The 15,620-nt window shown below is 39.7% G+C and overlaps 1 protein-coding gene across 1 annotated transcript; it reads left to right on the top strand.

Annotated features, from left to right (window-relative positions):
* Positions 1-8,906: 8,906 nt before the first annotated feature.
* LOC133825228 (uncharacterized) lies at positions 8,907-9,491 on the top strand. Its single transcript, XM_062258202.1, has one exon. The coding sequence runs from the start codon at positions 8,907-8,909 to the stop codon at positions 9,489-9,491; it is 585 nt and encodes a 194-aa protein (XP_062114186.1).
* The last annotated feature ends 6,129 nt before the right edge of the window (positions 9,492-15,620 follow it).

The following is a 15,620-nucleotide window of genomic DNA, read 5'->3' as shown; positions in this document are numbered from 1 at the left end:
CACCTTAACAACGATAAAATGTTATAGCTTTATGAAAATCAAATTCAAAGTGTGTAACTCCAATTTGCACACATAAATATGGTGATATTTTTGGAGTTACAAAATTGTAACTAGATTTTGTACACTCAAATATATGTTACAAGATTTGACAAATAGATTTGTCATACCTTTAATTTATTTAATCAACATTATATTATTAAAATAATATAACAAGTTTTGTTTTTACCGGCTAAATTTAAAACTATGTTTCCGCTCATACCTAAAATCCAAATCACATTTTAAAGGAGTGGCTTTAGTTTGAATGAGAACAAATTTTTTTAGAACACTGTCACTCCGACTGGTGCTATAGGCAGAGCAATCTTTTGAGAAATATCCATTTTAAAATATCAAGAATAAATACTATTTCAATTTTTAACAAGACTTTTTTTTGGTGAACTATACTTAAAAAATGGACTAGTTTGCAAAAATATTGTTCAGAAAATTGTAACAGTAAAAAAAAATCTAATTTCGAATCATTCTTTTTAGTAAAAACTTGAGGATTTGATTCCGATAAGTCACAACAACAAATCACTATTCCAAAGGCCTCAAAAAAGCTGAGTAAGACTGACACATAACATAAAAGGTAAACTATGGTTGTGAAAGAAAATAAACTAAGGATGATTACTACAAAATAATCCAGTCGTAGAGAAAATAACACAAAAAAAACCAAACAAACCAAAAACAACAATAAACAAATCTAAGACATCATATTTAATAAACTAAACTAATCAAAATAAGTAACACCACAAAACAATTAAACAATAGGAACAATATGAAAGACACATGTGCAGACGCTAAATTCTTAAATTAAAAAGATTCTACAATAACTTATTGAGTATCTCATGAAAGGTTATATATAAAACAAATTGAGAGAGTTATTGAAAGGAGAAACTCCATATTCTATACTTAAAGTCATTCTATAACTAAAAAATGTTCACTATCCTTATTTTTACCAAAGTTCCTAAAATGCCCCCAACATAACTTCCCACCTCATTCTCTCTCTTCACTCTTTTCTTTCTCAATCTTTTTCCCAAAACCCATCTCCTCCTCCCCTAAGATCCACCACTACCCCACATCTCAGCCACCCCGATGGCACTTCCACCCCAAGACACGACAGTGCCTCCTCCCCGATGCTTCTTCTTCATAGGCAACCTTCCTCTCCACCAAGGAACTCCAAATCCTCCAAAGTTCTCTTGGAGCACAAAATCAATGGGTAAGTTCATATAGTGTTTGAGTGTTGTTTTTTTATACTCATTATCATATTTCGAACATATATGTTGGTATATTTATCTTTATTTTTTGTTTTTCTTGAACTTGAATGAATTTGATTTTTTCTACATTCTCTGTATTTTTTGCAAAAAAAAAAAAAAAAAATAGATACACCTCACAAAGCCTCACCAGACCTCAACAAGCCTCACTAGACCTCAATAACATTCAATATGAACACACCTCACCAGACCCAACAATCCTCACAAGACCTTGACAACATTTAAAATGAACATGCCTCACCATACCTCACCAACACTCACCTAGACCTCGATAAAATTTAAAATGAAAAGACCTCACCAAACCTCACTGGTGGCCTTCGTCACCCGAGCCTCCTCTCGCACCTGAGTGCACCTTCATCACAAGGATCTGCTAAAGTCACCACCAGACATAGCTGATTCCCGAGGCACCTCGCTGGTCACCGATCACCTTGCACACCGGTGGCCCTCGCCACCCGAGCCTCGTTCCGCACCCGAGTGCGTCTTCAACCATTAAATGAACAAGACACATCAGACTACTATTTTTTGGTGAGACATAAACCTGTCTCCAGCTAGTGTACCAAGATTTAGCCTGTTTGGGAAACAAGGTGCCACTGTCAGCCTTACCCATCTCCGCGACTATAAATAGTACAACCCGCACAGTAGCAAGGGGGATATGAAACAAGGGGAACAATCGAGAGAAAAGCAAGTCAGTATCTATTCAATTTCGGAGAGAGCTTCTACTCTCCATCATTGTAACTGCCCCAAGAGCAATATCAAACTCAACTTGCTCTTGAGAGTTAAAAGTTCATAAATAATATTTACTAAAATTGACGAAGGTCATCTATTTTGGGTCGAACCACTATGAATCTTTGTCTCATTCATTTACTGCTGCATTTATTCCACTTTTCTTTAGCTCACTGTTCATCATTAAAGATTTGCTATGAGATATAACACACAAACGACTCTTCATTTATCACTCAGTGTGAGTTTACGAAAAAACAAGTCAACATTTTTGTGCTTTCGTTCAAAATGTGAGTTTAGGAGTCAGATCGTCTCACCTACTACCCAAGGTGTCCCACCCCCTCGTTGGTCATGGCACCTAGGCGTGGTCAAGCTAAAGAAAATGGCTCTATTACCCCACCAAATCCTCCTCCGTCGTAGAACGTTGAGGAGGACCGTCGTGAGAACCAGGATGAAGGCAATGGCAACCACCTCCCCCAACAACCCAAGCCAAAGCTAGAGAACATTGCCACCCTGAGAGAAGAGATGGCATAGCTACGCACCATGAACGCCACTGCTATAGCATTTTCACATGCCTTGGAGAAAGAGTGAGACCCAGGAATGATCCCGACCTGCGCGAACACCTCAGCGACTGGTGAGGTGACGTCCAACGTCATAACATGGAAAGCCAAGATGAATTGCGTGACCGTATGAACCCTTGAAGGGAAGGACTAGGAGACCAACATGGGTTACCTCCAATCACCAACGACCAAGAAGTCCAAGTTTCCATTGGGCGAGAGGTCCCGGTCGCCGACGACCTGGTCCTCGCTCAGATCGAGGAGCTAGGAAGGGCGATCGGGGAGATGGGCGGGATGAATGGTGAGCCCGCTTTGAACCTCAGAAAGGCAAGCCCCTTCTCTTCTGTGGTCCCCAACACATAACTACTTGATAACTTTAGGATGCCACTAATGGCGACCTACGACGCCAAAGAAGACCCCTTGAAGCACATCAACAACTTTGAGATTCAGATGGAGATCCACAAAGTTTCAAAAAATGCCCGATGCAAGGTTTTCCCAACCACGCTAGTCAGAGCCACGAAGCAATGGTTTTGGAAGTATCCTCACTGATCCATTGTCTCATGGGAACAACTCACTTAAGACTTCTACCAACAGTTCTACCCCGCATGCGTCCACCCTCAGGAGGCTAACCACCTCGCTAACCTGAAGCAAGGCGAGAGGGAGAATCTAAAGGACTACATCATGAGGTTCTAAGAGGAAGTCGCTCGTGCCAAGATCGTTGGTGATGAGGGACGACTAATGTCCATCATGCTAGACATCAGACTCCATAGCCCTATGTGGAATATCTTGACAAAGAAAGCAACTAGTTTGATGCGAGATTTCTTGGACCATGTAGACAAGTTCATCAAGCTAGATGAGGCAGTGAAGAAACCGATCCCTATAAGGAAGGATCTAAACAAACAGGAGAAAATTAAGTACTGCCACTACCACAAAGACCATGGTCATGGCACTAACGAATGCCGCCAACTAAAGGATGAAATCGAATTCCTGGTTAGAAGAGGACATATGGCTCATTTCTTCGATCGCTGCCAAGGCCAAAATTAGAACGGTGACCAAAACAACGGAAGGCAGAGGCACCGGTCACCGGCAAACCGGTCGCAGTCACCAGTCTATGTAGGTGAGGTACTAGAAGTGGCAGTTATTGTTGTCACGATCTGTGGAGGACCACACCTCGTAGGGGACGGTAACAAGTTCTGAGAGAGATATGCTTACGAGCTGTGACATCAGACGAAAAAAGTAATGACAAATCAAGAGAGACCAAGCAAGGTATCACACATGGAAGACCAAGACATTGCCTTCACAAGTGAAAACTCTAAACACGTTCACTACCTACACAAGAACCCCATGGTCATCGCAGCTCAGATCACTAACTTAAAGGTGCTAAGACTTCTAGTTGACATGGCAGTTTTCTCAACATCCTGTACAAGTCATGTCTGGAAAAAATTAATTTGTCCGTCGTGACCTTGCACCGTGCTCAACCACAATCTATGGGTTCAATGGCGAGGGCTTGGCCCCTATTGGATCCATCAAACTCTCGGTGACTCTAGGCGATCTTCCTTAGAGAGCGACGTGCATGGCGACGTTCATGGTCGTTAATTGCCCGCACTCATTGATCTACACACAATAATGCCATTTGGCTGTGTGAGAGGGAACTAGTGAGAGGCGCGAGAATGTTACAATGCCTCGATCAAAAAGGTTAGAAAGGGAGGCCCCACCTGCGCCAACGTGATCTTTGACGACCCAGGAGTTCAAGGAATGAAGGATTTATTCAATGAGAAGACCACCATGATGATGGAGTCAAGTTTGATAGGCAAGGACCAGATGGGTGATGCCGACATAGGTGAGGCCCTGGTGGGCGAGGCCGCGATAGGCAAAGCCCTGATGGGAGATGTCGACATAGGTGAGGCCTTGGTGGGTGAGATCGAAATAGGCGACGCCCTGGTGGGCTAGGCTACGACAGATGAACCCTTGATGGGCGATGCTGACATAGGCGATGCCTTGGTGGGCAATGCCAACATTGGCGAGGCCCTGTTGGGAGAGGCCACATAAATATGTGCTGTAGGAGGCGAGGCCACCCCCAGCGTGGTCGCCGATGGTGACTAAAGAGGCAACGCTGCTAGCGACGGCGACCACACTGCCAGCTCCCCGCTAACGACGACCACAGGGACTGTGTCGTCACTGATGATGACCCAAGTCCACACATCTTATGGAACGAGTCACAAAGCGGAGAGAAGTTAGATCCTTGCTTTGGGGACGAAGAGAGACCAATTGGACCAGTCGAAGAACTCAAAGAAGTGGAATTGAAGGATGGAAACCCCACTCAGAAAGTGAAGGTCAGGAAGAATCTGAGTAACGATGTGAAAACTGATTTGATCAATTTCCTGCGAAAGAACCAAGACGTCTTTGCTTGGTCCCACAGCAACATGGCAAGCATCAGCCCATCGGTCATTAGCCATGTCCTGAACATAGACTCAAAGGAATCTCCTTTCCGCCAGAAGTGACGGTCTCTAGATACCGAGAGATATGAAGCGTTGAAAGCTGAAGTAAAGAAGTTGGATGAGAATGGCTTCATCCAAGAGGCCTTCTATCCCTTGTGGGTCTCTAATCCGGTGTTTGTGTGCAAACCAAATGGTACCTGGAGAGTATATATTAACTTTAGCGACCTTAACAAAGTGTGCCCCAAAGATTGTTTTCCACTTCCCCGGATTTACCAGCTCGTCAACACCACCTCCAGACACGAGGTGCTGTCATTCATGGACACCTACTCAGGATGCAATCAAATAACAATGCATCCCTGGATCAAGAGCATATGTCATTCATGAAAAACATGGGCCTGTATTGCTACAGAGTCATGCCCTTTGGTCTAAAGAACACTGGAGCCACCTACCAGCGACTAGTCAACAAGATGTTTAAAGATCAAATTGGAAGGAATATGGAGGTTTACGTTGATGATATGCTAGTAGAGTCCAAAAGGAATGAGGGCATGTAATTGACTTAGAAGAGGCTTTCACAATTCTTCATCGGTACAACATGAAGCTTAACCCGCAGAAGAGTTCATTCGGGGTCGCTTCTAGAGAGTTCCTAGGATACATCGTTAATTCAAGAGGAATCGAAGCAAACCCCAACAAGATCAAGACCCTCATTGATATAAAGTCTCCTAAACAAATGATGGACTTACAAAGCTTGACTGAGAGAGTCACTGCTCTAAGCCATTTATTTTCAATGTCAATCGATAAGTGCATTACATTCTTCAACCTCCTTAGGGGAAGCAATGTAACGACCCAAAATCACTAATAAGGCTTAAGGGCCTTGATTAGTGTGCCGGGAGGGCACGATTGGTTTATGTGTGAATTAAGTAGTTTAGTGCATGATTCTGTGATAAGCATGCTTGTATGATTATATGAATATATATGCGATGCATGTCTACAAGTATTAGTATGCATGTAGGCCCCGTATAGCTTAAAGGGGGTATATTTGTAATTTTAGCCCGTTGAGGGCGTAAACGTGATTATATGTTTTAATTGTGAGGACCACATTATTATGTGGGTAAATCTACAGCATGCGACTTGAGGCGATCCTAGGGAGCTAGTTAGTACGAAAGTCACAACGGGATCTAATACTTGGCTCGGGGCGAGTCAAGGGGTATTTTGGGTATTGGATGATTGTATGGGTTATTGGGTTATGGAAATAAATAATTGGATATATATTTAAGGTTAGGAAGCCTAGGTGGGAATACTGGGGAATTTTACCATTTTGCCCTCGGGGACGTTTTTGGTACCCCGAGCCTCGGGATCGATTTAGTCAACTAAGGATAGACTAAGTAAAATTAAGAAAACAGTAGAATAAGGCCCAAACCAACCCTTTTTCTTTCTCTCAGCTTATTCCCATCATTAATATTATTCTCTCAAAGAAGCTAGTGGAACCAAAGGAAAAGCTTGGCTGGAACTCAGGAAATTTGTGTTGGGACTTTGGAGATTAGTTCAGGGTTAGCAGGAGGATCTAGTCAAGGATTGAGGTAATTTCTGAGTTACATCTTTGGCTATTTAATTCTGTAGTTGTGGCTGGATTCTAAGAGTTCCTGGGTTTTGAATTTAAGGTTGTATTAAGGCAGAAGACTTGGGGGATTAGCTCAGAAATTTCTTGGAGGATTGGTTCTTCTGTAAAGGTAAGCTTGCAATGATAGTTTAGTGTTTGAATTCTGTGTTTTCTGGGCTGGTTTCGGTGTTCTTGAGCTTATGGGTTTCAGAAATTAAAGTATAATTTTTGTGAGCTTTTAAGTTAGGTTTTGCTGTTGGAAGCATGTTAGGAAGTTTGTGATAATTGAATTGTGTTATTGGGATGGTTTAGGGTGGATTTGAGTGAGGTTTGAGTGTTAAAAATGGTGGTTTTTCTGGAATCGAAGGGCTGGGCCGTGGCCTTGTTCTTGGTGTGCTGCGGCCTTATGGAGCCAAGAGGCTCGGAGGCAGAGGCGGGCCACGGCGCCTCAGATGAGTGCCGCGACGCGTGTGTAGTTTTCCAGGGAGGCCGAGCCTCTGATTTTGAGGCGGGCCGCGACATGGGTTCATAGGCCCGCGACCCTTAAGGGGATTTTTGGCCTTTTGGAGTTTTTAAGCGCAGGAACCTAACCTAGGGTGCTCGGGATCGATTCCACTACAGTGTTTGGTGGAATTCGATGTCCCGGAGGCTAGAACTTTATTTGGAAACCTTTTACAATTATTAATGGTATCCCTTGTCTTGGTTGTGACTAGGTATAAGCTAGGGCTTGGGAAACGGATCGTGCTCAAGAGGCATCTCTCGTAATCAGTACACTTGGAAATTAAAGGTAAGAAAACTGCACCTGGTTGTGAATTTACAATGGGACTAAGGGTTGCCTGTTTTGTATGCATTATGAAGGATGGTATTATGCCATGTGAATAATAAACACCTAAGAGTGCCGGAGTTTACATTGGCGCACAGGGCGCGGCTCAGCCACTGGTAGCTGAGGACAGCTTAATATTCACTGAGCTTGGTTTAAGCAGACTGGAGTCAGTAGGATAAATAGAGGGTGCGACCTAAGGGTGTCGACCTTGACTAATGTGTGTCATTGTTGATTGATGAATTTGTCATGCTGAATAACTGAATATTGGTTTGTAGATTCTCTGGTTATGTCTATGGACTATGTGAGTAATGTGGATTGTTAAGTGTATGAACATGCTTTAAGAGTTACTTAATTGTTATCATTGTTTGTGATATGATGTCATGTTTTCTTGATGGACTTTGGCTCACGGGTGCTACGTGGTGCAGGTAAAGGCAAGGGTAAGCTTGATCAGCCCTGATTTTGAGAGCTCCGAAGGCAGAATGTACATGACCTGGTCAGCCGCCACGATTGCGGAAGAGATAGGAATAGGAGGACCATAAATGTCTGTTTTACCCTTAGAGTGGCTAGCAGTTGTTTATACCTTGAAATTTTGTAAACTGACTTTCAAATGCTGTTTCTTTTGGGATCCCTTGTACAAAACGTTTAATTATATGAAATGTATCTTTTATGACCAAAACTTTTTAACCCTAGTTCATTAATGGTTTCAGTGACATGTTTTTAACTAAATGACTTGATTAGCAAGTCCTGCACCTTTATAAATACACAGTGTAACGGTCTTGGATACCCAGGGTGTTACAAGCAAGAAATTCGAATGGACAGAAGAATGTGAGTAGGCCTTTCAGGCTATAAAACAACATTTGGCATAATTTCCTGTACTGTCATTAATGGCGAGGACTTATACCTATACCTAGCCATTTCTGACCACGCTTTAAGGGTAGAGCTAGTGCGAGAGGAGGCAAACATACAACATCCTGTCTATTATGTTAGTAAGAGACTGAAAAACACCGAGACTCGATACCCTCATATGGAAAAGCTACCCTACTTTTTGGTGTTAGCATCCCGAAAGCTGTGCCCGTACATCCAAGCTCATTCGATCAAGGTGTTGATAGACCAATCCCTTCAACAAATATTGCAGTGGCTTGGCGTCTCAGGTCACTTGTTGAAATGGGCCATTGAGTTAGGAAATTTCAAGATTGCCTATCAGCCAAGGACGGCGATAAATGGACATGCCTTTGCCAATTTCTTAGTCGAGTGCAACTGGGACCAGAGACTATGGATGGTGACCAGCGACCACTGGAAGATATTTGGCAAGTGTACATGGACGTCGCCTCCAATGAACACAATTCTGGGGCAGGCCTGATCTTAGTGACCGCAGAAGGCCACCGTATTCATTGCGCGTTAAGATTCTGTTTCTCGACAACAAACAATGAAGCTGAGTATGAGGCGCTACTAGCGGGATGACGCATGGCGAAGGAATTGAAAGCTAGGTGTCAAACGACCAGAAGCGACTCACAATTGTTGTTCAACCAAATCCTTGGTGAGTACCAGGCCCACAGACTTCACATGAACACCTACCTTAAGAAAGCCAAAGACATGCTTTCCCAGTTTGATCGCTACACAATCAAACAGGTCCCTAGAGAGAAAAATTCCAACGCTGATGCATTAGCAAAGTTAGCAAGCGCAAGAGATGCAGAGACCCTCAATGTTGTTCCAATCAAGTTCCTAGCAATGCAAAGCATCACTAACGCTATGGACGACATCGTTGGTAAGTACAGTCTCACCATTGGCAACCTTTTCAACAGCGACTGCACTGTTACCGACGACCCCGATGGAAACCACAACTCTCCGATGCTAATTGACAAGGAAGAGACATGGATGACTCCCTTCATGAAATATCTGAGTGAAGGTGTCCTCCCATCAGAACAAAGCTCGTCAAGGAAGACACTTTACCAAGTACCCTGCTATATCATACAAGACAATCGCCTATACCGAAGGGGACATTCAATGTCGCTACTGCGATGTGTCACCAAGGAGGAGGCCCAAACATAGTTGCAAGAGGTTCATGAAGGATTTTGTGGAGATCATGCTGGGGGGTAGAGCTTCTCCAGAAAGATACTGCGGCAATGGTACTTTTGGCAAACCATGAACGAGGAATCCATGGAATATGAGAGAAAATGCGACAAGTTCCAAAGGTTCGCCAAAATCTTAAGAGCCCCTTCAAACGAACTAAAGCAGATGCAGAGCCCATGGCCTTTCAAAGTATGGGGGACTAACTTGATAGGCCGGGGCGGGGTCAAGTATGCAGTCGTCACCGTTGACTATTATTATTTTGAGTTTTTCGCGTCGCCCTTCGGTGACCCGTTGGCCATAGTTTATGGAAATCAAAATAGACTTCTTCTAGCCAATCTTGATTTCTCTAAACAAAGGTTGACAAAAATGACGAGGCCGCATACCAAAGAATGGCAAGGCCATGATTGGCGAGGCCATGATTGGCGAGGCCAAGAACAGTGAGGCCACGAATGGTGAGGCCACAATTGGTGCGGCCACAAACGAAGAGGCGATGATTGGCGAGGCCATGACTGGCGAGCCCACGATTGGAGAAGCCGCTAATTGAGTTACGGTGCAGCAAATGGAAAGGCCACGATTGGCGAGGCCATGATTGGCAAGGCCGTGATTGGCAAGGCCGCGATTGACAAGGCCATGAATATCAAGGTCACCTTTAAGGGACATCAAAATTGACATCCTCAGGACAGTCTTGACTTCCCCAAGTCCCCTACATGATCTAATATCAAATGGCGAAACCTTGTTGGGTCTGACCAAGCAATCATGAGAAAGTGACATTTTACGAAGGACCTAAGGGGCCATGACCCTACCTGAGTTCTGGTCATGCTACTAGAGCCAATTGCAGGCGATCGGGAAAATTAAGAAGTTCACCCCATTTTCACGAGTCCTTACAAGCGCGGGAGGGCCCCACCCCCCCGTCGAAAGAGCCAGTCACAACATAAGTGACCAGGCTCCCCCACTCTCTTAGTCACTTGGGGGCATAATCGGTGCCTTACGCATGGAACAAAGCAGTGATAGTGAAACTTTCAGGGTAGTGCGTATGGAGGAAAGCAACGCACGCATAGAATAGAGTAGCAGACATGAAAAGTTCATGTAGTAAAATTCGTAGAACAAAGTAGCGGATATGCAAAGTTCGTATAAGTCGTGTGGAGCAAAGCAACAAAAATTTAAAGATCATGCATAGTTCATGTAAAGTGTCTACAAAATGAAGAATGCAAGCAAACAACAAATAAGCAAATATTGAATTATTTAATATTAAATAATTCAATATTTATTTATTTTAGTGTGGATTTTTTTAATATTAAATTATTTAATAAATTTCACTAATATATATATATATATATATTTGTTCTCATAATCAATAATAACGTAAATATTGAAATAACATATTTTGTAAAAATTAAATATACAATAACAAATAAACAAACTTCTATTGCACATAACATCAAGCTCCTTAAGGCTTAAATCTCCAAAAATAAAATAAATATCTCTTCTATATAAAAAGTGTGTATTTAACGGTTTTTCTTTGTTTTAGTGGTTTTTTTTTTGTAAACTTTAATAGTATATTATAAATATTTAACGAAATATATATTTAAAAAAATTTAAGAATAAATATTTATTAATTATATTAATATAAATTCAAATATTATAAAATATTATTATAATAATATTTAATACAAAACTAGATATTTAATAATTATGTTAATATAATTTCAAATGTTATAAAATACAATGATTACAATAATATATAATACAAGAATATATTTAATAATTATATTAATATAATTTTTAATGTTGTAAAATATTATTATTATAATATATGATCCTATATTTAGTAATTATATTAATATAAATTTAAATATTATAAAATGTAATTATTATAATTTAATAATTATAATAATATATAATTCATAATCTTAATTTTTATTAAATTTTTTATCATTTATATTTAAAAAGAAAATATGTTTTTTTTATTACTTAATCTAACTTATATATATTTGTATAAATAACAATGAACATTATAAATAAATTATATATAGGTATCGTGTGTGTACAAATAATATTACTGTAACTACATAAGAAATTATAATAACATTTCTCTTTTATCAAGAATAAACAAGCTTATTCTTCAATAAATGATGTGTAATTTGAATAATATCATGAATGTTTTATACCATTAGGGTAGTTAGTGATCTAAAAGGTTAATTATTATTATTATTTTTTTAAAAAACTATAAACAATGTTTTTGTTTAATTTTTATTTGAATATGTTTATGTCATTATTTTATATATAATTGTTGACCCTTAAATTAGTTGACGACATGGAGTCAGATAAACGATATAAAGTAAGATGCAAATGAGAAGAACTCCAGACGAAAAGATAAATGACACAAACAATTTATAGTGGTTTGGTCCCAATCAAATGGTAACAACTTACGTCCACTTATTGTTCTTATTGATGTAATATTCCAAGAATAGTGATCAATGAACTAGGGTTCACGAGTTTCACTAAATCTCAGATAAATACAATTGTGATGGATAACAACACTCTTTTTCTCTCTTAGAATCTCTCAGCTCAAGCGTTCTCAAGTTAAATGTTCGAAAATCCAAAAGGCCCCTCTCTTGAGCCATTTGATTATTATTTATAGGCTCAAGGAGGTCTACATGGACCAATGGGCCTTAATTTAATACACGTGTATCTAAATAATAATGAAAATTACAATTAATACATAATTACAAGATTGCATATTTGGAGGAAATAACTGAGTATATGTGACCAGGCTAGTCGCCCATAATTATGATACTTGATAAGCCAATGATCTCCTAGTCGATGGCCGAGCATGATACACTCACTCAAAACTGCCACGTGCATCTTACGTGTAGATCAATCCTGCCACGTCATCAGGTAGTCCGTTTTTGGGTAAACAATAATATTATTTATTCATTTAAAATTTATATGACAATCATAAAAACTTAATAAAACTAATTAATAAATTTTCTAAATAAAACTTAAAATGATGTTTGCTTGCACCTAATATATATATAAAGCAAGCACATAATTTTTCAACATAGAGTATTATTTAAAAGGCTATATAGGATTTCGCCCCTTGAACTTTGACCAATACATTATTGTGCCCCCTAATTTTTTCTTGCCGTTACAAATTACCCCAAACTATTCATAGTGTTGTAAAGTGAGACTTCTGTTAAGTTTGATCTTATGTAGCTAACAGATTGTTGACTTGTCATTGTCACATCAGCACCATGTGTATAATTTAAAATTGAAAAACATATATTTCTTATAAAATATTAAAATTAAAAATATTTCAAAAACTCAGAAAAAAATTTCTTTTAAATTATTAAATAAAAATAAAAAATGATCTATTTTTTTTTACAAAACTTAAACTAATCTAATTTAAACTTTATTAATTCCATCATTATTAAAAATAAATAATTTAATTTTGCCAAACAAAAAAAAATTGGATGAGTTCATTTTTTAAATATTTAAAAATTTTATTTAATTATTCTTTTAAGAATTAAAAAGACAAAATATATTTTTTTAATTTTGAATTATTTTGAATTTTAATATTTTATAAGAAATATATATTTTTTTAATTTTATATTATTTTTATTTTAAATTTTACACATGGCGCTGACGTGACAATAACAACTCAGCAATCCGTTAGTATGATTAAACTTAATATAAGTCCCACTACAAAAATCATAAATAACCTATTTAAAATATCATATATTATTTTTTAAAAATATTAATATTTTTAATTTTAAATATTTCAAATATTAATTTTTTATATATTGTTAAGTGCCTTTTTCCTTATCAACCTTAAACGAGATATTAAAGAAATAAACAACAAGAACACACATGCTTTTACGTGGTTCAGGATATAAAAGAGTCCTAGTGGACGAGTCTCTGGTATTAGGAGGATTGGAAGCTTGTTAGGGCAAGCTTCAATGAAGTTTTCTCAGGCAGCGTTTATATTGCTCTAAGTACAAGTAATTAGTTCTCTAAAAACTGAACCCTTTACAATGAGACTCCTAACCCTATTTATAGAGGCTGTGGTTAATAATATCAATCATTCGTAACTAATATACATTCTTCCCGTTATTAGGGGATTAATACAAATTCAATGCATTGAGTTGCATTGAATAGAGACCACGACCCAAGAGAGATCCGCGGGGCCCACTACAGAAAGGTACCTACTTTATGGGAACATGCCGTAGGTACTATTAGGGCATGCTGTACGTATCTCCATGTCAGACGACGTAGTGGGAGTGCGAATTGTGGAGTCGTACAATCGACAATATTGTGGATGGATCGCCTAAAAGGTTGTCAAGTGATCCTCTGACGCTGCAAACCTGCATCAGTTGACACCTGGCTGGCCTTCTAGATCCCGAGGACAAGGTCCTTGGTCTGCAAGATAACTGATGATAAGAAACTCGTGGACTGCCAACCAGTTCTCAGGGCATGGCCTTGGAGAGACGTTTGTGCCCTACCTTTATTCGAGGGGTGTAAACTCTACTGAGAAATCCACCCTCCGAGGACTAACCCTCGGGGCGTGGCCTCGTCTGAAGAAGTATGCATCCTTTGCACATGTTCTACTTGGATTTCCACGTGTCCTTGGATGAAAACACGGACAACAATTGCCCCCCAAATCTCTACTTGTCCTTGGACAGCGAAGACTTAAAACTTGGGAAAACTCGAATAGTCCTCGGAAGGAAAAATTTGGACTTCTGCTGATGTCACTACAAGATTTCCTGCCACGTGTTGAATTCCCATTGCTGGGCCCATCAATCTGTGCAATTAATGAAGGGATAGGTTCGCGTCCCGAAAATTCTTTTTCGTACCCTAGGTGTCCTTTCAGCTTATACTTGAGATTTCCGTTTTCCAATGATAATGATCACGATCCGCACCTTTCTGATATTCGAACCTTGGATCGTTCTCGAGTACCTATGTTGTAACGCCCTGGATAACCAAGACCGTTACATTGTGTGTTTGAAATAGTGCGAGACTTGCTAACCAAGTCATTTAAATACAAATGTGAGTCTAAAGATTCAAACAGGTTAGGTTTAAAAGATTTTGGTTATAAGTGAATAATTTTCATTAAAATAAATGTTTGATACATGGGATCGCAAATCAGGGTTTAAATGACACATTTATAGGGTTTCCAAATGTTATAAACAATCATAGCCACTTTAATGGCAAAATACAAATTTTAGGTCTCCGTCCCTGTACAAACCCTCAACCATGGCGGCTGAGCAGCTGACAATGTACACCTCGCCCCCAAAGCTCTCCAACCCATGGTCGAACCATCTTACCCTTGCCTTTGCCTGCACCACATAACACCTGTGAGCCGAGGCCCAGCAAGAAAACATAATATCATAGCACAATCAATATCAATAACCAAGTAGTTCGCAGAGCATAACCAAATGATTTACAAGACATTAATCAATTATCCAACAAGCCATAGCATTCATTCAATCCAGGACATCAGTCAATAACCAATGATCCAATTTCCAGACATTCATCATATCATATACATCATTTAAACAATGGTATACATGTCAAGCAATAACTAGGGTCGACGCCTGTAGGCCACACCCTCTATTTAATCCACTGTCTTTGGCTCGCTTAGGCCAAGCCCAGTGTTCACCCCATTGACTCCGGCCCGCTTAAACCGAGCTCAGTGATTATTAAGCTGTCCTCAGCTACTAGTCCCCATGGAATAATACCACCAATGCCATTCATATAGTTATAGGGAGCTCTTATTCCCAACATATTCACATGGTTTATCACAATCATATAATAACACATACAAATATAGGGAACACTTAGTCCCAACCTATCCACATAAACGGGTGCAGTTTTCTTACCTTTAATTCCAAGTGCTTTGATTAGGAAAGAAGACCCTCGAGCACGATCCTGCCCCGAGCCCAAGCGCACATCTAGTCACAACCATGATAAAGGGTTCCATCAATAATTGTATAAAGGTTTCCGGATAGAGTTCTAACCTTCGGGACATCGAATTTCACCAAACACGGTAGTGGGATCGATCCCAAGCACCCTAGGTTAGGTTCCCGCGCTTAAAAACTCCAAAAGGCC

Source organism: Humulus lupulus, chromosome 3, assembly GCF_963169125.1.
Source record: "Humulus lupulus chromosome 3, drHumLupu1.1, whole genome shotgun sequence".
Taxonomy (NCBI): Eukaryota; Viridiplantae; Streptophyta; class Magnoliopsida; order Rosales; family Cannabaceae; genus Humulus; species Humulus lupulus.
Note: the sequence above shows the minus strand (reverse complement) of the source record. Positions and strands in the feature narration are given on the sequence as shown.